The sequence below is a fragment of the Pediculus humanus genome, genomic scaffold (assembly GCF_000006295.1).
Source record: "Pediculus humanus corporis 1103172108282 genomic scaffold, whole genome shotgun sequence".
Taxonomy (NCBI): domain Eukaryota; kingdom Metazoa; phylum Arthropoda; class Insecta; order Psocodea; family Pediculidae; genus Pediculus; species Pediculus humanus.
In genome coordinates, this window is record NW_002987851.1 from 93569 (window position 1) to 117180 (window position 23612).

The following is a 23612-nucleotide window of genomic DNA, read 5'->3' on the forward strand; positions in this document are numbered from 1 at the left end:
TTTAAAAAAAAAATAAATATGACCACTAGTGTTACCCCCCCCCCCAGTTATTTTATCGACGTAATACCGGATTTATTACCAACAAATTTACGCCATTTTAAAAATGAAATTTCGATTTCGAAAAATAAAATTAATACTCTATCAATTTTTTCATATTTTAATTCGTAATCTTTGTCCAAAAAGAAAAAAAAAAGGAAAAAAAAAAAAACTTTAAAAAAGAATTATTATTCACTGTCATTTATTTACCATCGGGTTTCCCCCTAACCTTCCCCCCTTTAAAATTATAATAAATGTGAAACACTCGAATATTTTCTTCTTCTTCTTCTTCTACCAAATGTCATAAAAACCTATAATAAATTGCATTTTTGTTTTTTTTTTTTTTTTTTTTTTGTGCATTACACACGTCGACCATTTTAAAAATACGTGACCGAAAAAAATTATATTTGACGTAGATATGATAAAAAAAATATATATATATATTTGTTTTTTAATATATTTTTATATGAGTATTTAAGTTTTTACGCACACGCACGTACGCACGCATAGGAATACATATATATATATATACGCACGGATACGTTCGATAAAAATCTCCAAGTAAAAAAAATGCAGAGTTTTCAAGTTCGGCGGCCATTGGCCAAGCCATTCTTTCAAATTAAACTTTAACAAAACAAGGTAGTAATTCTAATTAATGCAACCTACTGAATAAATACCTTAAGGCTTCACAACAAATTAAGACAGCTGTAATTTTTTCCAGGTTTAAAAAAAAAAAAATTTTTTCCTAAATGTTCTCAGTTTTTTTTTTTGAAAAATTCAAAATACCTGGTAATGATGACACCTACATACTATACTTCTTCTTTTTCCGTCGGTGGATTTTCCCGATTGTGTTTCTTTTTCTTTTCTTTTTTTTGTACGAATAAAATCGAGACAATCTATACGTTATTAAAATAAAAAATCATGAGCATGTGCGTGCGTGTGCGTGTGTGTGCGTTACGATAATTTATTAACATTCGTTCGAATGTTATTACCCTGAGAAAACTTTACTTCGGAAAAGGTGAGAGTAAAAAAAAAAAAAAAAAATTACAATGATAATAATAAAACAAATACTAATACTAATACTAATACTAATAATATTAAATCTAAACTTATTACGAATTTTATAAAACCATTTCGACTGAAAATTTCTTCCGAGAGAAAAATAAAATTAAAAAAAATTATTATTATTATTATTATTATTATTATTATTATTAGTCATTTTAACGGTTGAAATTTTTTTTTTTTTTTTTTCGAAAATTTTCCAACCGGGAAAACTTAAGAAAATTATTTATTTCTTTTGCGAGAGAGTCAAAAGGTGATAAAATCAATTGATAACAATATCAGTAACGGGTAACAGTGCAAACGAGGCATTCATTTCCCCCCTCCCCCTTCCCCCCACATTTAAGTAATAATAATAATAATAATAATAATAATTAAATAAATTACATCAGTATATATTAATTTTCCTTCGCTTTTCGGTAATTTTCTGCTGCTGTTACATTACACTTAGCAGAAGGCATCAACAAACATGTTTTAAAAATTAACTAATATTAACACTAAATTTCTTTTCTTTTGAGGGGGGGGGTGGAGGGAGACGCATTAAATTATTTGTACATAATTTTTTTTTAATTTTCCAAGCACATAACAAAAACGAAACGAAATTTTTCTTTTTTTTTTCCAACGACATCAAACCATGAAATTTTCCACCCACATTAAAAAAAAAAAAAAAAAAGAAAAAATAGAGAGAGAAAGAGAGAGGAGAGAGAGGGAAAGAGAGGAGAGAGAGAGAGAAAAAAAAACTTTTTTAAAATTATATGAAAAATCTAGGCTACAAATCAACGGAAACCACCTTAAAAAAAACCTGTTTTATAAAAAATAAGGCGGCAAACTTTTTTTTTTTTATTTTGTTTTATTTTTTCATTTTTTTTTTTTTAGGAACTGCCAACAATTTAGCATAATTTAAAGCGAGCAAAATTTTTTTCAACGGCAAAAAGAATTTAAATAAATAAATAAATAAATAATAATAATAATAATAATAATAATAATAATAATAATAATAATAATAATAATAATAATAATAATAATAAAAGAAAAACAAAAATTGCCCATACGCGCCTTATTGTTCGAGACACACACGCTTAATTTGTAATTAATAACTAATTTTTAATTTTTTTTCCTTTTATTTTTTTTTTGCCGCATTCGAAAATTAATAAATAATATTAATAATAATAATAATGATAATTATTTTATTTTAATTCGTGCTTGACTACTTCGTCTTTTGATTTCGTCATTTAAATGTTAATAATAATAAAAAAATTAAATGCAATAATTGAAAATAAAAAAAAATTACATAAACAAATCAATTTTTTTTTACGGATTAATTACGCCGTAATAAAATTTCTCGACGTAATAATAATACTAGTAGTAATAATAATAATAATATTAATAATAATAATAATAATAATAAATCCCAAATTAAAAAAAAATTTTTTCTTTTTTTTCCTTATTAAATTAATTTTTAAATGAGATTAAAATAAAAGCTTAGTAATAATCCTTTGGAAAACCAACAAAAAAAAAAATGGGAAAAATTGCAAAATTATTATTATTATTATTATTATTATTAAAGTCTTCCACATGTCACTCACTCACTCACACTCGGGTATTTCTCAATACTAACTTTAATGACTAATATTTTAATAACTTTATTATTATTTTTTTTTTTCTTACTTTAAACCTTACACATTTGCGACTTGGAATAATTTAATTTTATTCAAATGAATTTAATAATAATAAAATAATTTAATTTAATTAAAAAAATTTATAAATTTTTAAATAGAGAGAGGGGGGAGAGAGATTAAAATACTAATTAATCACAAAAATAAATTTTAATCGAGTAAAATAATTTGGATTGTAATTATGTCACTTTTTTTCAAAATAAATAAATAAATAAATAAATGGTCACACTGAAGGAGGTTAAAAAATATTATTAAAAAAAAAAGAGGGAAACATAATCACATAGTTATGAAACTTGTTAAAAAAAAATAAAAAAAATATTTTAAGGTAATTTATTAATGAAATAACTAAAAAGATTATCTGTCGACAATATCATCATTTTATTTTTTTAAAATAATATTTCATATTTGTTATTTCCTTTTTAATGTTTAATCACCTTGAAATAATCTCTCTCTCTCTCTCTCTCTTGTTTCCTTTCCTTCAATTTTTTTTTTAAAAATTATATTATAATTATTTCTTGTCCCTTTTTTTATTTTGTTTTTTTTTAATCGAAACCATTTAAATAATATTTTTTGTCTTCTTCTAACCATAACTTGAATCATGAAATTTTCCTAAAAAAATGGTAACCCTTTAATTGTCATAATTAAATGACAGTAATTTAATTTATCTTTACATAAATGATTATGTAAAAAGAAATAAATATTTCTCGATAAAAAAAAAAAAATTAATAAATGTTAAAATGCTGATTTTTTAAAAAAATAAACAAAAGATTTTCGACAATCATAACAAATATTTTCAATTGTGAAAAAAAAAAAAAATTGAAAACATAAATAAATAATAAAAAATTGAACAAGTTAAATTTGATATTATGAATTTTTGACACTTTAAAAATACTTTTCGAGTAAATGAAATAACTTTTATGCTTTAAATTGTTACCTCGAATATGTTGGAGTTGTAAGAATTTTTGAATTCGAAAGCACACTCTTCGAGTAGTGCATGTGTAAAGTAAAGTGTCTCCAAGAATTAATATCTTAAATATTTTACAATTTCATAACTATTTCCACAGATTTAATTATTGATATAAGTCATGATTTGAATAATTTAAAACTTTCATGTCGACTGTGATGATGTGATTTAGCCAAAAATTAATTTTAATTGAAAAAAAATTTTACTCGTAAAAGTCTTTCTCATACACATAATAAAATCACAACTCAAAAGAATTTCGATATCATTTTATAGTGGATGTAATATTGCCTAATTTGATATAACTAATAAATAGTTCTTATCAAATATATTTAATTGTGGTGCTGCTATCATTAGAAATAAATATTAAGTTTTTTTTTGGAAAATGAAACATTGTTTTAGCGACAAGGTAAAAAAAAATAAAGTTACAAGGTATAAAATGTAAATACTGATAATAATAAAGTGATGATCATAACAATTTAAAAGAGATGGATTTACCAGGTGTCGCGACTGCGCCGCTGTGATATGAAAGACGCACGTGCTCAATGGCCTATTAGTAGTAATTGGGTCCCCGAGACACCACCTTACATTTACCGTGGTTCTCCCCATTCTATTTTGGTTTTTTTCTTTTTTTTTTTTTTTACTATATATATATATTTTCACATGCCTAGCGCCAGGAGAGCATAACATAGTTAAAGGACCTTGCACCCTTACCTTTTTCATAATTCCAGTCTTTCTCTTAAAAAAAGTGGTATATCTCCTAAGTTTGTTGTCTATGTATTCCATTTTAATTTTGACCCGTCCCTTAGTCTTTTTACCATTGGGCGGAGGGGTTTTCTTACTTTGTTGTACTTGGGTGTACCCATCGTCCACAAGTTCCGAACTAATGTCTGTATTGATGGACAGGGGTTGAGATGTCATCGGTCTTCCGCCCGTAACTTCTTGATCGAAACACACATCCGAAGATGTCCTTTTGATCCCTCTTGGGATTCCAACATTACACGAAGTTGGTAATAATGAATTGCGGGCAATGGCGGTGTTCAAAGAGCTCGATGCCCGGCCGTGTCCTGAGTACATGTCCGGAGAGCTTTCACCGCTCAGCATAGACATGTTATAGCCTAAATTAAAACGGGTATCACGGCCCCCGCCCTGCGCCTCCATGGCTAACATGTACTCTCGATCGACACAAGCACTATCTCATCACAAAATAACATTTGTAAATATTCACATCAACCGTATTGCAACACCGGCTAATCGATTGTAAAGAAAATAATACACGATAACCATTTTGGATTCACGACCGCACAACGACTGATCGTAATTTGACCCTATATGCGCAATGGCGCGAGTCAAAAGAAGGGGAAATAAAAAGCAGTCCTTCTTTATTTTTAATAATTTTATCTTGGTAATGCGTAAATGAACTAAAAATTAATTTTATAAATTAACACCGTCAAATTTTTAGTATATAATTAATTAACTAATTAAAATTAATTAATATTTTTAGTGTCAATATCGGATGAATACAAGAAAATCAAATCATTTCTCCTATCTCCCCCTACTCTTCCATATTTAGAAGTCGCTGTTGCCAAATTTGGTAAAGTTCTCCTTGTATGGAAAACAAAGAACCGCCCACCAAAGTGACCAGAATAAGTTTTCGTCGATTAATTTGGTGTAAAAATAGTATTTCTTATGGTAAAAAATTTCAGTCTGCGGAAATGAAAAAAGGATGAACATTGATGCCAAATAAGGGCCGCGGACATTTCATATTACTTTGAAAATGAATGATATGAAACGGCAGTTGATAATATTCAATCAGCTGATCATTGAATAAAAGGAAATTCCAGAATAACTGGAAATGACCAGTAAAGGCAGAAATGCCGTTCGTCTGGAAACGGAAATTGAAAAAAGTCGAGAGGAATCTAGATGGAATAGGGTAATTGAATTAGCTGAACAGTTGAAATCTAGAGCTCCAGCTCAAGGTAAAGAAGCCACATTAACTTACAAATGACCTTATTACTTACTTCATACCACATCATATTATATTTCATTTTATTCTTCTCCAATGTTTTACTTACAGAAACTTTAGCAGATTTTTTATTAGGAGAAGGAAAATTGGAATCATTTTTAGAAGAACATCCACCTACTGAAATTAATATACCATTAGCACAAGAAGGTTTAGTCGAGGCTAAAAGACATTTGTTAAATGCAATTACTGAATTAGGGAGGAAGGTGAATTAAACATTCCTTAATATTTTTTCTTTTCCTTTCACACATTTTCCTTGCTTAAATTTTTTATAAAGTTTAAATTTAAAGCAAAACTTGCAAAAAATATATGTAGAAATGAACATATTGTTACTTGTTTCCGATTTGAACTGCAACTTTTAAAATTGTTAATGTAACATATAAATCACAAGAAAAGTATTTTTTTAAAAACTTATTTTTTAATTACTTTGCACATGCACTATTGAATGCCATTTTACTTATTACAAAACTTTATGTAAATATAAATGTGTGATTTACTGTTTTAAAAATTGTGTAGGAAAGAGTAGCCTTGGACGGAAACCTTCTTCTGGGTAAATTAAATTATGCATGTGGAAATTATAACGATGCCTTATTACATTACACAAATGCTGAATTGGATTCATTAACTGAAAAAGAATTACCCAGCAGGGGGTTAAAAATTGTAGCTGAATCTTATGCAATTAAAGGTAATTTATTTGTGTTTTTTTCTTTAAAAATATTAGATGCGTTAAAATTAACTACTACAATAATCTAAACTATTTCTTTTTAGGATTATGCTTGGAAAAAATAGCACCAACTTCTACATCGAAATACAAATTAGCCGAACATACAGAACAAATTATGAAATGTTTTGAGTTAGCTGCAGATCTTACATTATTATACCTTCAAGAATTGGATAAATTACAACAACAACCACCTACAACCACTTCATCTTCTGGTAATAATTCTTATGTTTTATTGCTTTTTAAAACTATAAACTTTGAACTTTGTACCGATTGTGATACAATCATTATTTTTAAGTAAAATTTTAATAATTTTTTTCAGGTTCCCATTCACCACAACCTCCAGCACCAGCTAGGCAAGTTGGGCCCATTTTAGAAACTGCTTTACAAAGAGCTCCTTTGCTTTATGTTCAAGCCTCGAGATTGGATCAAGCTGTATCCAGGTATAGAAGCATGCTAAGTGCAGTGGAATCCAGTGCAACACAAAGTGTAAGATTAACGCTTACCAGGCAATTAGCTGAAGTTTTACTTAGAGGGCTTACTGGCACTTTATACATTCCTCCTTCTTCTTCAGTAAAAAGTAAGTTTTTTTTTTTTTTTTTTAAATGTCTAATACTACAACTGTTGCATTTAAGTGATTTTCATTGTGATATAAAATTCTAATTAAGTATATTTTGATAGGTACAAAAAAAACTCAGCCAGTTGCCAGTGAGAGCCCTTGGAAACCAAAACAATATACTGGCTTTAATTTATTTATACCAACAATTGATTATGAGGAAGTAATATTATTATTATTAATAAGTGAAGCTATGGCTGTTCGAGACACAGTCCTGAGTCAAGCTCCAGAATTTGAAGAAGCTCGATTGAGAGCACTTAAAAATGCAAAAGCAGTTTATGATCTCTTAGCAGTAACTGTCATGAGATGGGGACAAGCTACTATTTTACATGAAGTTCTTGAGAGAGCATTAAAATTTTCATTCGAAGAAAAACATATTTGGATGCAATATGCTCTTTGCTTAGTTACAATGGGTAAACATTTTCATGCATTGGCCGTTTTAAAAGAAGTCAAAAGGCTTATGCCTAAAAATACTATTCCCTGCTTGATTGCTGGAAGAATTTGTTATGAAAATTTAGAAAGGTACCTGAAATAAAATATCTCTCGTCAAAAATCAAAACAAAATATTTTAAATTTTTGTTTTATAAATTTTGTTTTTTTTTAGACCTAATGAAGGTGTAGAATGGTGCAAAGAGGCATTGGTAAAAGCCCAAAAACAAGAACCAAACTTAGTTTCTCGTTGTCTCTTATACATAGGAATTGGGTATCACATTCAGGCACAACAAACTTACGTGAGAGTAGAAAAGAAAAAATTAAGTGAACAATCTCTGCATTATTTCAACGAGTAACTTTCATTTTCTTAAGTATTATTAAAAACAATGAATTAGGTATAATAATTTTTTTTATTAATTTTTGATGTTTGTTATTTCAGGTCTGTGAAATACGATCCGTACGATCACTTGGCGCAGTACTATTTAGCCCTTCATTTTGCTTGTTCATTTCGAATTGTGGATGCCATAAAGCACGCTAAATGCGCTTTGGAATTCCGACCGGAACATGCTCCATCTTTGCAACTATTAATTTTATTACTAACGGCTCAAAAAGAATATAAAGAATCATCAAAATTATTAGAAGCTGCTCTCGAGGAGTATCCAGATGATCTTAATTTGCTTTATATTAAAGCACACTTGGAATTATATGATAAAGGTGGAGAAGCAGCTTTAGTCACAGCCAAACAAATGTTAAGCGTTTGGAAAGTGTTATACGAAGAGCAAACTCTGTTGGATGCTGCGGATGCTTCAGATAAACGAAGTGATACCAAAAGCACATTTCAATTATATACAGCAGAAATGTCAGATAAGGATTCAAGTATGTTATTCTTAAACTTAAATTTAATTTTTTTTTTTTAAAAAAACTTTTGAGAGTAATTTTTCAATAATTTTTCCTTCAGGCTCGCTACATGCTCAATCTGTCGTCGCATCTCGAGTGGAACATGCTTTGTCTGAAGTGGCTTCTTCTCTTAGTTCTTTTACTCCAAGACCTGGACCGCAGCATGCTTGGATTTTACAAGTTCAAATTTGGTTACTTTTAGCCGAAATATACCTTGAATTAAATGAATTAAATTGGGCTTCCGACTGTGTGCAAGAAGCCACTGCAATATATCCATTGTCGCATCAAGTTATGTTCACCAAAGGTTTAATCTATGAGAAAAAAGCAGAATTCACAGAAGCCTGTCAATGGTTTCAAAATGCAATCGCTATAAGTCCAACACATTTAAAAAGTCTTCAGCATTTAGGATTAACATATTACTATTTGGGATACAATAGATTGGCTGAAAAAACTCTGAGGGATGCAGCAAGAATCGATCCTAATTCTTTTACAACCTGGTATAATTTGGGCATTGTGTTAGAATCAGTGAAAGAATATGCAGGTGCAAGCGATTGCATGTTAACTGCATTGGAAGTTGAAACTACTAGTCCTGCACTGCCTTTTACAATGATTCCTATAACTTTTGAATAATTTTTTGTGGTTTGTAATGATAATAAAAATTTCACATGGAGATTTTTTGTTCGGAAATATGCGCGAATAAATAAAATAAGTTAAAATATATTTAAATTTACGTTTGATAATATCTATATTTTTGTTTTATAAAATTTACTTAAAATCATTGTTACAATCAAAATATATTATTGTAAAAATTATATGGGTATTACACGTATATCATTTTAATTAAATATTTTCGGGAATATTTATTATTGTTGTTTAAGTTAAATAAATCTGTTACAACTAATTTGAGTGTTTTTTATTTAAATTATTTTTATTAAAAGATTAACTCGCGTATTTTAGAAAAACGTAAATATAGAAACTTAGTTTTACTCAAGGAGGTCTTAAAATATTCATACACAGCCTTTTATTATCAGTTTAAAATTTACAGCTGGCTGTAAAAATGGCGTTAACTGCTAGGTAATATGTTATTAATTTTATATTTTTCAAATTATAATTTTTTCAACGTAAAATATTAATTATCTTAATTTTTTTTTTTAAAGATTATTTGGCAGAAGGTTTTTGGGCTGTGACGGATTACGATCGCTTTCTCTTTCGCAGTAAGCATCTTATCAGTTATAAGATTTGTTCAATATTTAAACATATTTAGTAGTAAAATTTTTTACCTTGAAATTTTTTTTGAGTTTTTTTTTTTAATTATTATTATTATGACATTATAAAAATATACATTTTAGATGCAGAACAGTTACTTTAAAACCCAGACCAGCTCAGATAGCTACTACAAATGAAGGTCACGATGAAAGAAATATGCGATTATGCAGACCCACATCGCCACATTTGACAATATACAAATTTGAATTACCAGCCGTATTGTCTATATCGCATAGGTTTACTGGTATTATTTTAGGAGGTTATGCAGTTACATTTGCTACAGTTTCTTTACTTTCAAGTAAACCCATGCTTGATGTGGTTCAGAGAATAAGTCATTGCTATCCTGGATTTTTCTTAATTTTCAAAGTTGGCCTCATATTCCCTTTTACTTATCATTTCTTTAATGGTGTTCGCCACTTGGTAGGTGGCTTAAAAAAATTTTTAATTTTTTTAATCATAATCGGGTAATTAATGTAAAGCAATTTTATTTTAAAATTTACAGGTTTGGGATAATGGCAAAAGTTTAAGTTTAAAAGGAGTTTATATTAGTGGTTATACAATGCTAATGGCTGCAGCAGTGTCAGGCTTAGCTTTGTGTTTTATGTAGGCTAGGATGATATTTATTTATTATTAGCTGAGCTCAGTTTTATTCATCAACATCATTTTTTTTCATTTTGCAGGTATTTTTCCTGTTTTCGGTTACAATTTTTTCTTTGTTAACAAATTTTCATTTTCATCCTCAAGGTTTCTTTTTTTTTTTTTTTTTTAGAACAAAAAATTCAAACTGAATTAAATTTAATTTGACTAAAAGAAGTAACTTTTTGATTTTTATTTATTGCAAAATAAAAATGAATTTTTTTTATAATTTTCCTACTTCACTATTCATGCATTAATTAACATTCATTTTAAATTTAAATGATTAATTTCAATTGAAATTTATCGAGTAACTTTTTTACAAGCTCCTGCCTCTTATTTTTTTTTTAATCGTTTCATTTTTAATTTGCTTTATAGTAATATTTAAAATATAATAATTGTTTCAGATTTGGGATACTGGAAAATTACTTACTATTAAAGGAGTTTATATAAGTGGATGTATAGTACTTTTATGTACAATTTTGTCATGTTTTGGTCTTTTCTATGTTGCCGAAGAGTTTAAAAGAATCGAGAAAGAATTAAAGTTGAAAAGAAAGGCAGAAGAAGAGGCTAAAATAGCAGCAGAATTAGAAAAGAAGGCTGAAGAGGAAAAACAAAAGAAAAAGAGAAGATTTTTTTAAAACTGAGTTTAGATGACATATTGATTTCTTTTTTTTTTTTTTTTGTAATTTTAATTTATTAAATTCATTTGATCTGTTCATGTACTAATGAAAAATTTTAGTTATTTATAAAAATTATTTGTTTGTTTAAATTATATTTTTTTTAAATTTTGATTTCAATTTTTCCATAGAATATTATTACTTTTACCAATATTTGCATCGATGAAAAATAATTTTTGATTGAAATTTATTCTATACTTTTAATATCAACAAAATAAATACAAGTAAGTCCTTTTATCAGTAGTAATTTGTAGTAATCATTTTATTTTTTTAAATAATATTTATTTTAATTAATGACTAATTAAAATTTAAATGACATTTATTTAACAATCAGTTATTATAACAAATTAAATGACATATTTGGAGAAATTAACCAAAAAAAAAAAAATTGCGGGAAAATGAAAATACTTATTTCGTTAAAAAAAAAAATAGATTCTTGAATTTAATATACGAAAATAATAAACGACATTTAAATATTTTTATTATTTGTTTTAAATTAAGTCTTAACATTATTATATTACTTATATGTAATTGAATAACCGTTGCATTAAATTTCCACTTATTGAAAATTTCTCAACGACTAACGTAGTATTGTTGTAGCCAATAAATTAAAAATTAGTGGCGTCTCTCTTCGAGAAGTTTTTAATTTAATAAAAACAAGGTAAATATTATTATTTTTTACATAATACCGTTTTAAATCAGTAAATATTATTATTAATATTTATTTAGATTAATATATAGGTCATATATTTGTTTAAATAAGTTCCCGCCAAAAGCCGGATTAATCTTGGTTGGGGACCTTATTTACTATTCTCATTAAAAACTATTTATTAACTTTGATTTTGAATATTTTAATTCTCATTTGGTTTTTTTTTTTTCTAATCATTATTCATTACAATTTGCATTTATTCAAAAGTTTTTTTTTTCGGTTGAAGTTATTTTAAAATTATTTTAATTTAAAAATAAAAGAGTATTTCAAAAACTAGACGCCTTTGATGTATGCGGTAGGAACGCACGCTTGAATGTTTACTAATGAAACTGTTTTGAATATTTTATTATTTATTTGTGTCTTTACTATAAATAATAATTTAGATAACATTATTTTAATTATTTAGTTTGTTAATTTTGTGTAACCTTATTTTATCAGCGACTGTCATTCAATTATTAGTTAATCTAACCATTAATACTTCTATTAAGAGGATTGGATTTTATTAGACAAATTATTGTTTTTGTGGCAATGAAATTCAAATTAATATAAAAAAAATATTTAAATTATCTTCACACATTATTTAATTACATCAATTAGTTTTTTTTTAAATAGTCAATTACTATATGAAACTTTCAGGGTTTTGTTTACAATATTTTTTTATGATAGTTTAAAGTAAAAAAATTTACTGCCTGTTTATTAAAGAAAAATGCGGAATAAAAAAACGGCGGCAAGGGAAAAGTCACCCATAGTTGTTAATGAGGCACCTAAGAATAAATCAACACCGAGAAAGAATAGAGCAAGTCAATCATTAGGGAGAAAAACATATCAGGCTCGATCAAAAAGTAGATCTCGAAAAGGTGTTAATTCGAAAACAAGAGGAAGGTCAAGATCGAGGTCTAGGCCAAGGCCAAAATCTAAATCGAAATCTCCTCAGAGGAAAAGCAGGCCTCGTTCAAGGTCACGGTCCATTTCTATCAAAAGTCCTGTCAGAGTTTCATCTAGAGTTAAAAGTAAAACTTTGATCGCCAAATCAGAAATCGAAATAAATAATGATAATCATATCGTTGAACCTCCAAAGTCTGAAATTGTTATAGGTAATTTAATTATAATAAAATTATTGTAAATAATATCAATAATTCACCAGTAATTATAATTACAATGTAATTTCAGATCAAACTGATAAATTATACGAAGATAATTCATCGAAAGAAACAATCCTCAAAGATGTAATTAGGAGGAGTATATCTAGAGAATTATCACAAAGCAAAACCAATAGTTATAGAGTAGCTTCGACATCATCAGTTCTTAGCTACTTACCAGAAACAGATACCATAAATCCAGATAATAATTACACTAAATCAATTTTAAAAGAAAATAATTATCCAAAGAAAAAAATTTCATTTTCATTTATTATTCCGCAATGGATAAAAATCATAACAGGTCTTTTCATCCCTCCATCAGTAGTATTATTTTTACACATTATTTGCAAATACAACAATTGTTATATTGATAAATTAAATCAATTTCCCAAATTGGAAAATTATTTTAATTTACACATAAGTGGTCTCATCATCGGTTTTGTTTTTCTACAAATTTTTTTCTCTCTTCTTCCCATTGGTAAAATAGTCTACGGACCACCTGGAATTCACGGTATTCTTCAGTATCGTTGCAATGGTTCGTATAAACCTCATTTGCTATTAATAAAATAAAAATTTGGATGATTAACACCTTTAAGTATTTTCAGGTTTACTTTGTACCTTTTTAACGGTCGGAGTAGTTGCAGGAATGTGGAAATTTGAATTACCAGTAACGACAATTAATGAAAATTTAATTCCATGCCTTACATTCACGATAATATTATCTTATTTTCTCGGATTTATATTATTTTTAAAAGGGGGCAAAGCCCCCGTCATAGGTTTGAACCCCCTGTGCATCGTGGAAAATAAATTTTATCAATTTTACAAAGGACGTGAAATAAATCCTTTATTATTTGGAAAAATCAACGTTAAAGTTTTATTGATTAGGACTTGTTTAAACGGAATGGTAAATACCCGTGAAAATTTAAATAATATTTAAAGGTTTATCTTAATTATTATTATTATTAATATGTTTTTCCAGCTTCTCATAAATGGAATAATGGCATTGAAAATTTACGAAAGCAAAAAAGAACTTTCATATGCTTTGACGACAAATCTCGTTATAAATTCTCTCCTGGTTTTTGATTTTTTCTGGTTCGAAAATTATTTTCCAACGACTTTCGAAGCCATGTACGAAGGAGTGGGTTGTTTGTTCGTATTGAAATATTTTCTGTATCCCTTTTTCACATTATTGATAACAAAAAATATAATAATTCATAATTTGGAAATCCCTTTGTGGAACGTGGTTTTAACCGGGTTCCTTTTCGTCACGGGATACATTGTACACAGAGCTAGTAATTTACAAAAAGCAGTTTTTAGAAAAAATCCATTGAATCCCGCTTTGTCGCGTGAGTATCCCCCACTTTTTTTTATAAACATAAGAAAAATCATTATTATTAATGAAAATTTATTTAAACAATGTTTCGCTTACGGATATATTTAATTAAAAAAAAAAAAAAAAAAATTTGACGTTTTTAGATTTAGAAACCATGTCGACCAACAGAGGTAAAAAATTACTCGTCACAGGTTGGTGGGGTTGGGTACGTCATCCAAATTATCTCGGTTTTATTATTCTTCATTGGGCTTGGGCATCGTCCTCAGGTACGTCGGCTGGATTTTCCGGGAACGCTGCGGGTTTTTAATAAAAAAAAAAAAATTAATTAAATAAAAACAAATGGTTTTTTTTTTTTAGGTTTTTCCCACGGTCTCCCCTACGCGGTCCCATTAACGATAACACTTTTGATGATGATAAGAGCCAAACGGGTGGATGAATTTTGCGGGACTCGTTATCAGTCGTTTTGGAACGAATATTGTAATCGAGTACCTTACAAAATTTTCCCACGAGTTTATTAAAATTATAAAAAAAAAAAAAAATAATAAACTAATGAAATGATAAGAAAACAAAAAGAAAAAGGGAAGAAAAGTCGATGAGTTAAAGGAAATCAGTTAATTTAATTTACATGACCAAAAAAAGGGATAAAAAGGGATGAAAAAAAATCAGGATCTCAATTTTTTCAAACGGGATATTTTTTTTATAACTTAACTGAACGCCGTTTTACGTAATGATAATAATAATAATAATAATTTAAAACGATACTAATAAATATTATAAACAAATGAGAAAGAAAGAAAGAAAAAAATTATTGTGCCAAAAAGTTTTTTAAATAGTTAAGTTTTAAATTTAGTACAAACAATAATAATAATGATAATAATGATGATGATGATGATAATAGTAATAAAATAAAGGTTATATATATAGATAGATAAATTTACAATACGTGCCTTGAGTAGAAATGGAAAGAAAAAAAGTAAAAAGGTATATAAAAAAGTTTTTAAGTAATAAAATAATAAATTATATTTAATTTTATTTTTATCTTTTAAAAGAAGGAAAAGGAAAAAAAGGCATTTTCAGGTTTTTACTCAGCAATAATAATAATAATAATTCATGTAAAATAAAATTAAACTGTTTAAATATTGATTTATTTTTTTTTTACGGATAGATTTTTATAACTTAGCTATGTATTAGTATTAGTAGTAGTTGTTGTAGTTGTTTTAGTAGCGTAATAATTGTAGTAGTCAAAAAAAAAAAAAACGTTTTTTTCATTTTTAAATAAAAAAAATTATTATTATTATGATTATAGTTTTTAGTAATATTATTAAAAAGTATTTTGTTAAATTTTAAGAAAGAATGGATGGAAGGAAGGAAGAGAGGGAGGAATGGAAATTTCGAGAATAACGATTGCCAAATGTTTTAAATTAAAAGGAAAAAAAATGGGAGAAAATAAAATTTTATGTATATTTTAAACCGTTGAAAAATTTTTTAAAAATAAATATTATTATTATTATTATTTTATTATTTTCGAGCGGTGACACATTTTTCTTTCTTTCTTTCTTTCTTTCTTTAATAATTAAAAATAAAAATTATTAAAAAGTCGAGAAGAATAATAAAATAATAATAATAATAGTAACTAATAACGGAAAAAATGTATTTAATTAATAAAAAGAAACAAATTATTTTTTATACATAAAGTTTTATGAATGAATGAATGAATGAACGAACGAATCGTAAAACTTTATTAATTTTTTTTTTTTTTATTGCGTTAATAATAATAATAATAATAATAATAAATGAATTTTTTTTTATATATAATTACGTGAGTTCTATTTTTTATCGATCCTTTTTTAACCTGTTTGTTATCAGTAAATGTGAGAGTTTAAAAAGATTTTTACTATAATAATAATAATAATAATAATAAATTAAAATGCATTCCTGATAAACGTACTTGATTGATTTGATAATAATAATAATAATAATAATTTTTATTTAATATCGATTTTAAAAGGTTTTTTTTTTTTTAAAGTTAATTTTATGATAAATAAAATAAGAATTTTTTTTTAATGTTTGAAAAGCACATAATATAAATAAATATAAAAAAACAACAAATTTATTATTATTATTATTATTATTATTATTATTATTATTATTTTTTATTAACGGTAATTTTACATAAAATAAAAAAATAAATAAAAGGAATAGAAGAGAGAGAAAAAAGAAAAAAGTTTAATGATGCATAAAATGATTTGTCGATTTTCATTTTTTTATTAAATGCCAAAGCTAAAGTTTTTTTTTTTTTTTTATATAAATTTAATAAATTTAATAAAATAATAATTTATTTATTTAATTTATTTAAATAAATGAATAATGAACTAATAAAAAAAAAATAAATTTTTAAATTACATATATATAAATATAATTAAGTAAAAAAAAACTAAAGCTTGAGTTTGTATGAGTGTATCTGTGTATATGTATGATCCCATTAAATTTTATAATAATAATTAAATAATAATAATAATAATAATTAAATGCATAAATTAATTAATTAATTAATTAATAAACAACGACATGATTTATAATAATTTTAAAAAAACATTAATTATAAAATTATTGTTAATTTATTGTATGAGTATATAAAATTAATAATAATGAAAATGACATGAATTTTTTTTTTTTACTTTAAATATTAAATTTATCATATTATAAGAAAGCTTTAAATAATAATAATAATAATACTAATATTTATTTAATTAAATGCGATAAAATTAAATTTTAATATGGATTTTATGTAAAAATATAATTTTTTTTTTTTTTAAAGGCATTAGTATATAGCTTTTGGGAAAGACAATGAACAAAAAAAAATTTTGTTTAAACAATTCACATTTATAATATAATTACACCGTTTAATTTTTTTAACTGTTTGTCTGTTTGTTTGTTTGTTTGTTTGTTTTGTCATAACATTACAAAATAAATTAATTTTTGTATCCACAAATAGAGAGAGAGAGAGAGAAAGCCAAAATATTTTTTTTTGTTACATACAATTAAAGAAAATAATTTTTTTTTTTTTCTCGATTATCAGTCATTAATAAAAAATAATAATTTAATATTATTAATAAGAGACATTATTAGATAGATAGAGACATTGATATTGCTTAAATTAACATTTACACACTACTTTTAAATAATAATAATAATAATACTTAAATAATAAAAAGGAAAAAAAAAAATTTTTTTTTTTTTACAAATTTTTTTTGTGCCGTGAATAGAAAAAAAGTAATAATGATAAAAAATAATAATAATAATAAAAATAAAAAATTTTTTTTTTTTTACCCACTGTGAAAAACTAATTTGCACTAATTATATATATATCTATATATAAATATATATAAATGAAAACTTATAAATAAACAATTTAATAATATAAGAATAATAAATAACATATCACATACGACAAACACAATCCGACTGCCTCCCAGATTGTCCATCTCTATGAAGATATTTTAATTTAGAATCTCCATATTGTATTCCAGATCCTAATCTATCAGGTTCAAGTTCTCCAGCTTCTATTTTAGCTAATATAGATTTGGAACATTTCAAAAAGGCCTCTTCTACGCATTCTCCACTTTTAGCACTTGTTTCCAAAAACATGAGTTCTGAAATTATTTAAAATGAAAAAATAATTTGTAATGAAAGAAAGAAAAAAAAAAGGAGATTTATAAAACTTCTTCTGTGGGAAAATATCTTACCATTTTCTTGTGCAAATTTACTAGCTTCTAGAAAAGTAACTTCCCTTTCTTTTTCTAAGTCTTTTTTATTACCTACAAGTAGCATAACAATATTCGGACTGGCTAACGTTTTCGTATCCGATAGCCATGTTGATAATGCATTAAACGAATCTCTACTTGTAATGTCATAAACAAGAAGTGCACCAGCAGCACCTCTGTAGTATCCCTTTGTAACAGATCTAAATCTTTCTTGACCAGCTGTGTCCCATATTTGAAGTTTAACACTTTTTCCACCTACGTTAACTATTTTCGATCCAAATTCTACTCCAATCGTGTAACTACTATCTTCTTTGACTACAAAAAAAAAAAAATTCCAATTAAAATTGATGTAATAATATTATTTAACAGTTTAATGCCCTTATTAATATAATAATAATAATTAAAATGAATTTAATTTTCTCGTGGTTATTGAACGTAACGTGAATTATTATGCAAGAATCAAATATTGAAATAAATACGTAAATACAAATTCATTTTTTTTAACGGTTAATTATAAGAGTTTTACTTTTTTTTTACAATATGAATGTGTGATAAATTGAAAAATCAGTTTTTAATATACATGGAGGTGAAAAAAAAAAAAAAAAATTTATTGATTTTATAATTTTAAGTAAAAAATATAAATGTACTCACATTGGTTTCTAATAAACTGATACAATAAACATGATTTTCCACAGCCTGCACTTCCAATGACCAAAAATTTAAACAAATAATCTAAAAACATAAAAAATTATAATTATTATTATTAAATTCTCTTCTGTCAAATGATGATGATGACCACTTGTACATAAAAAAAAAAAAAAAAAAAAATTTCAATATAACTAACCGTATGATTCTGACATTTTAATTAAATACACGAGTAATAATTAAACACTTATAACAATAACATAATTTTTAAAAATATAAATAAAAAAAAAAACCTATTTTATTACAAAATAACTTATTGTATATAAATCCAGATTTTTTTTTTTTTTTTTAAAAAGAAATCATAAATAGATAAATTAAAAATGAAGTCAACGCAAAATATCGATGCCCCCTTTATCTTACGAAAAAAAAGGAGAAAAAAATAGTGGATATTGAAGGCTTTGTTACGGATAATAACCGCCAAAGTAGTAAATCGAAAAAAAAAAAGAAAAAATTTATCGTCGTCGTTAAAAGATTATAGTCGTCGAGTTATTTTTTAAATAAAAATAGTTTATATTTGAATTTTAAAGAGTAAAAATAACAATTAAACAGGTATTTTGATATTTTATTTTAGGTTTTGCCGCCATAAATAAAAAAATCGAAATTTTTTTTTTTTAAATATGAATTTAGTATTTTTAACATGGACGACAATATGAAAATTTAAAATCAATTAATTTAATTTTCTTTTTATAAGAACGAAATCCCGCCAAATTTTCCACAATATATATATTGTTGGAATTCATGGAAAAACCATGCGCGAAAATACATTTTTTTTTTTTTTTTTTTTTCGTTACCAAGGAAAATTTTCAAGTAATTTTAAAAGAAACAATGGCTTGTAACTGCAAAGTTTTAAAAAGTAAATTTGAAAGACTTCAAACAAAATATATAACATTAAAAAGAAATCATAAAAGGCTTTTAGGTATGCCAGAAAACCTTTTTTTTATATTTAATAAAAAAACACACACATTCTTTTTAATTTGAAAAAAGATCAAAAAATTTTCACAATTTTCCTTTAGTTTTTTTTATTTTTTCATAGAAAATAAATTTTAATTTATTATTTTTTTGATATTTTTATTGATTTAAAATACAAATCTATCTGTACCTATTTATATAAATTTCAGGTTTAACAATATTATTAACGGATGTTTTAGAAGATTCCATTAAACAAGGTGTTAATAGTGAAATAATATCAGAAATAGAATCTTATGCTACCCTATATCCAGATTTATTAGGAAATAAGAAAAGTTTTAAAATTGTGGATGTGACAACAGCAGAAAACAATAATAATAATAATAATAATGAAATGGAATTAAATAAAGGACAAATTGTTGATGAAAATGGTAGAATTTATGAGCCAACAAGTGAAACTGAAAGAGAATATTATGAAGGTTTTTTAGCAAGGCCTAAAATACCAAGAACACCACAAACTTGAATTTATCTATAAATAATTCAAAAAGATTTAATTTTTTATAATAACAATTTAGATAAATATTATTATTATTATTATTTTATTAAATTATGAATATTTTAAATTATTAATAAAATCTCAGGTTAGTTTTTCTTTCTGCTTAAAGGAAACAAAAAAAAAAAAACATTTTCTCTTATTGTTGTTGTTATTACCCTTTAGTTGTTGATACGTGAAAATGTTTTCTCTCTCTCTCTCTCTCTCTCTTTCTCTCTCTCTCTCTTTCTCTCTTTATTAATTACTTGATTAATTAATTTTTTTTTTTAAATTTATTTATTAGAATATAAATTACATCAATTATTATTATTATTATTATTTTAACCGCAGTAATAATTTAAATTCTTACATTTAATTATAAACGCGACCCTTTTTTTTTTATTTGTTAATAAATGACGTTGTAATTATTATTATTATTATTATTATTTAAACAATTTATTTATATATAATTAGTTTTATTTGTAGTTTTGTATTTGGTGAAAAAATAACAAAAAATTTCGTTTTAAACGTTGACATTTTTCTGTTTTCTTTTGATTTTTTACTCTTTTATTATGTGCACAAAAAAAATGGCCGCCGCCGCCGCCAACGTTTGATTTAAACAATTTTTCAAATATTTTTATATACAAAATTTAATTAAAATTTTAACTCTCTCTTAATAATAATAATAATAAATAATCAGTCAACAAGTCACGGAAAAAAAAATTTAATAAAAAAAATTTCTTCTTCTTTCAAAAGGTATTTCATCGATAAATTAAAAAAAAAAAAAAAAAACGAACAAGAAGGAAAAAAAATGGCGTCCATACAATCGTTTTTCCTTTTCCTTTTCTTTTGTGTGACAAATAATAAATTTAAAAATAAATAAATAAATAAAAATAAAAAAATTCTTTAAAGTTATTGTAAATAAAAATAAGTAATGATTAATGTTTAAGTATTATTATTATCATCAAACGCGAGCGTTTACAAAAAATAGATATATTATAAACTAGCGTAAAAAATCCAGTTAGATGATAATAATAATAATAGGAAATCTTTTTAAGTTGAAAGTAATAAAATTTCTACTTCATTTAAAGCAATCAGTTAAAAAAAAAAGAAAACTGAAAAGAAAAGAAAATTCTAGAAATATATATATATATATTTTCCATAGCAACGGGTTAACAGAAGATTAGGCTTAGATTTGAATACGTTTTTCTAAAAAGTGTGTGTGTGTGTGTGTAAAAATTCGAGTTGATTTTATTTAAAAAAAAAAAAAAATTTTATATAATTTTTTATTTAAAACGAATGATAGAAGAAGAAGAAAAGAAGGGAAAAGAAGGGAAAGGAAGGAAAAGAGGAAAAAAATTTGTCGTGGTAATAGATTTTTGTGTCGATGTTTTGAAAAAAAAATGATTATTCACTCTTACACGCTACATTTATTTATTATTATTACGTAAGAATTTAAGTTTAAAAATAAAACATTATTATTATTATTATCATTATCATTATTATTATTATCATCATCATTATTTTATTTATTATCGGGACCTTAAAAAAAAAAAAAAAAAAAGAAAAAAAATTTAATTTAAAAACGATTGGATTTGTAGAGAGGCGGGGAAAGAAGGGGAGGAGAGTGAATTTTCCCGCGAGTTTTTTTTTTTTTTTTTTAAAGCAGAAGAAAAAGCAGAAGAAAAAGCAGAAGAATAGAAGAAGGAGAAGAAAAAAGAAAATCGCCGCGTTCTTGTAATATATTTTAACTTTTCTTTTTTTTCGGTTAGACTATAAAACATTCTTTCGAAATTTAGATTTATGTAGAAGAGAAAACCTGAGAAAATTTTTTCCTTTTTTTTTTTCTTTTTTTTTCCTTTTTCTTTTTTCCTTTTAAATGTTTTTTTTTTTTTTTTTTTTTTTTTTTTAAAAAAAAAGCAAACAAAAAAAAAAAAACCCCGTAAAAAAGGCGTTTTTTTTTTTTAAAAAAATTATTTTTCATTACCACCATTACTATCGCCATTATTGAAACCCCCCCCCCCAAATTTTTCAAAAAAAAAAAAAAAAAAATTAAAAAAAAAAGGGGGGGGGGAAGAGGAGGAGGGGAATTAAGTTAGGGGGAAAAAACAAACAAAAACCCTTTTTTTTTTTTAAAAAATGTTTATTGAAAAAAAAAACCAAAAAAAAAAAAAAAAAACCAAAAAAAAAAAAAATGGAAAAACAAAACCCTTTTGATTTTTAAAACGTTTTAACAAAACAAATAAATAAATTTTTTTTTTTCGGGGGGAGGGAACCGGGGGGGGTTCGTTTATATTTATGTTTTTTAATAAATAAACAAAATGGCGGCGAATTTTTTTTTTTTTTGCGTGTATTTATCTCGTATACGAAAAAATAAAAAATAAAAAAATAAAAAACTTTTAAAGTATTTGAATTTTCACGAAAACGGATTTTTCCTTTTTTTTTTTTTTTCCTTTTTTTTTTTTTTTCCTTTTTTTTTCGTAGGAAAATTCAAAGAGTCCAAAAGTTTTCCTTTTTCTTCTTCTTCTTCTTGTTTTCATCCCTTAAATTTTATCTCTTAAAGACAATAAAACAAAAAAAAGGTGAAACTTTAGTATTTTTTTTTTTTTTTTACCTTGGAAAAAGAAAAAAAATGGTGAAGAAGAAAAGGAGGGGGAGGGAGGGAGGGGAGAAAAACGTCGTCGTTGCATTCCAAAAAAAAAAGGGATGAAAAAAAGAATGAGGAAGGGGGGGGTAGGGGGTGGACGAATGGATGGAAAGAAAAATTTTTTTTTTTCTCTCTATTTTACGTGACCGGGTAATTTTTTCCTTTTTTTTTCTTCCTTTTTTTCCTTTTTTTTTTTACCTACGTACGTATAATTATGTAAAAATTATTTTAAAAAAAAAGTAATAATAATAATAATGATAATAATAATACATATATGTATGCAAAACCTTTTTTTTTTTTTTTTTTTAAATTTAATTTAATTTAAGTATAAAAAGGTTTTATTTAAATGTTTGGAAAGGTTGTTTTAAGTAAAATAAGGGGATAAAAAAAAAAAAAGGTTTTACGAAAAAAAAGGGGGAGGGAAAGAGGGAGGGAGGGAGAGGATGAGGAGGCGGGAAAAAGAGAGGAGGGGTAAGAGGAAAATTTTTTAAAACTTTTTGGCTCGAAATCCTTAAAAAAAAATTTTTTTTTAAAGTTTTGTTTTGTTTTGTTTTTTTCTTTTCTGAACGTTTTTTTTCTTCCATTTTTTTTCTTTTTTTTTTTTTTTAATATAAAATAAAAAATAAAAAAATTTTTTTTTTTAAGTAAAAAAAAAATCAATAAAAAAAAAAATTGTAAAGTTGATGACACCTTAACTTTAACATCTTAATAAATTTAAAAATATTCAATTTTTTTTTATTCTGGAAAATTCTTTTTTTTTTTTTTTTTTTTTTTAATTTTTCGATAAAAAAAGAAAATTTTTTTTTTTTTATATTAAATTTTGTCGTATTTCCACCATCGATGATTTTATGAATTATGATGATGATGGTGATGGTGA

The 23612-nt window shown here is 25.1% G+C and overlaps 6 protein-coding genes across 6 annotated transcripts in view; 4 read left to right on the plus strand and 2 right to left on the minus strand.

The window, feature by feature from the left end:
• Positions 1–5019, minus strand: part of Phum_PHUM516920 (Pheromone receptor transcription factor, putative) — a gene marked incomplete at both ends in the record, with an annotated part of 6196 nt that extends 1177 nt beyond the window's left edge. Inside the window, 2 exons of the mRNA XM_002431202.1 lie at positions 4447–4924; positions 4967–5019. Of these exons, the coding sequence (XP_002431247.1) occupies positions 4447–4924; positions 4967–5019 (531 nt within the window). The remainder of the gene's footprint in view (positions 1–4446; positions 4925–4966) is intronic.
• Positions 5020–5587: 568 nt separating this feature from the next.
• Phum_PHUM517030 (tetratricopeptide repeat protein 7B, putative) lies at positions 5588–9051 on the plus strand (the record flags this gene model as incomplete). Its single annotated transcript, XM_002431203.1, has 9 exons — positions 5588–5711; positions 5810–5961; positions 6272–6440; positions 6524–6691; positions 6799–7056; positions 7158–7614; positions 7697–7876; positions 7964–8400; positions 8483–9051. 9 exons carry the CDS (start codon positions 5588–5590, stop codon positions 9049–9051), a joined length of 2514 nt encoding a protein of 837 aa, XP_002431248.1.
• Positions 9052–9478: 427 nt separating this feature from the next.
• Positions 9479–10961, plus strand: Phum_PHUM517040 (succinate dehydrogenase, cytochrome B560 subunit; the record flags this gene model as incomplete). Its single annotated transcript, XM_002431204.1, has 4 exons — positions 9479–9495; positions 9771–10107; positions 10190–10264; positions 10728–10961. The coding sequence occupies 4 exons, from the start codon at positions 9479–9481 to the stop codon at positions 10959–10961; spliced, it is 663 nt and encodes a 220-aa protein (XP_002431249.1).
• Positions 10962–12415: 1454 nt separating this feature from the next.
• Phum_PHUM517050 (Lamin-B receptor, putative) lies at positions 12416–14699 on the plus strand (the record flags this gene model as incomplete). The annotated part of the gene is made up of 6 exons (XM_002431205.1): positions 12416–12719; positions 12880–13383; positions 13454–13752; positions 13828–14194; positions 14325–14447; positions 14539–14699. The coding sequence occupies 6 exons, from the start codon at positions 12416–12418 to the stop codon at positions 14697–14699; spliced, it is 1758 nt and encodes a 585-aa protein (XP_002431250.1).
• A 2923-nt stretch (positions 14700–17622) lies between these two features.
• Phum_PHUM517060 (GTP-binding nuclear protein RAN1, putative) lies at positions 17623–18687 on the minus strand (the record flags this gene model as incomplete). The annotated part of the gene is made up of 3 exons (XM_002431206.1): positions 17623–17834; positions 17928–18260; positions 18597–18687. The coding sequence occupies 3 exons, from the start codon at positions 18685–18687 to the stop codon at positions 17623–17625; spliced, it is 636 nt and encodes a 211-aa protein (XP_002431251.1).
• Positions 18688–19475: 788 nt separating this feature from the next.
• On the plus strand, positions 19476–20044 carry Phum_PHUM517070 (uncharacterized protein; the record flags this gene model as incomplete). Its single annotated transcript, XM_002431207.1, has 3 exons — positions 19476–19566; positions 19769–19908; positions 19967–20044. The coding sequence occupies 3 exons, from the start codon at positions 19476–19478 to the stop codon at positions 20042–20044; spliced, it is 309 nt and encodes a 102-aa protein (XP_002431252.1).
• Between the last annotated feature and the right edge of the window lie 3568 nt (positions 20045–23612).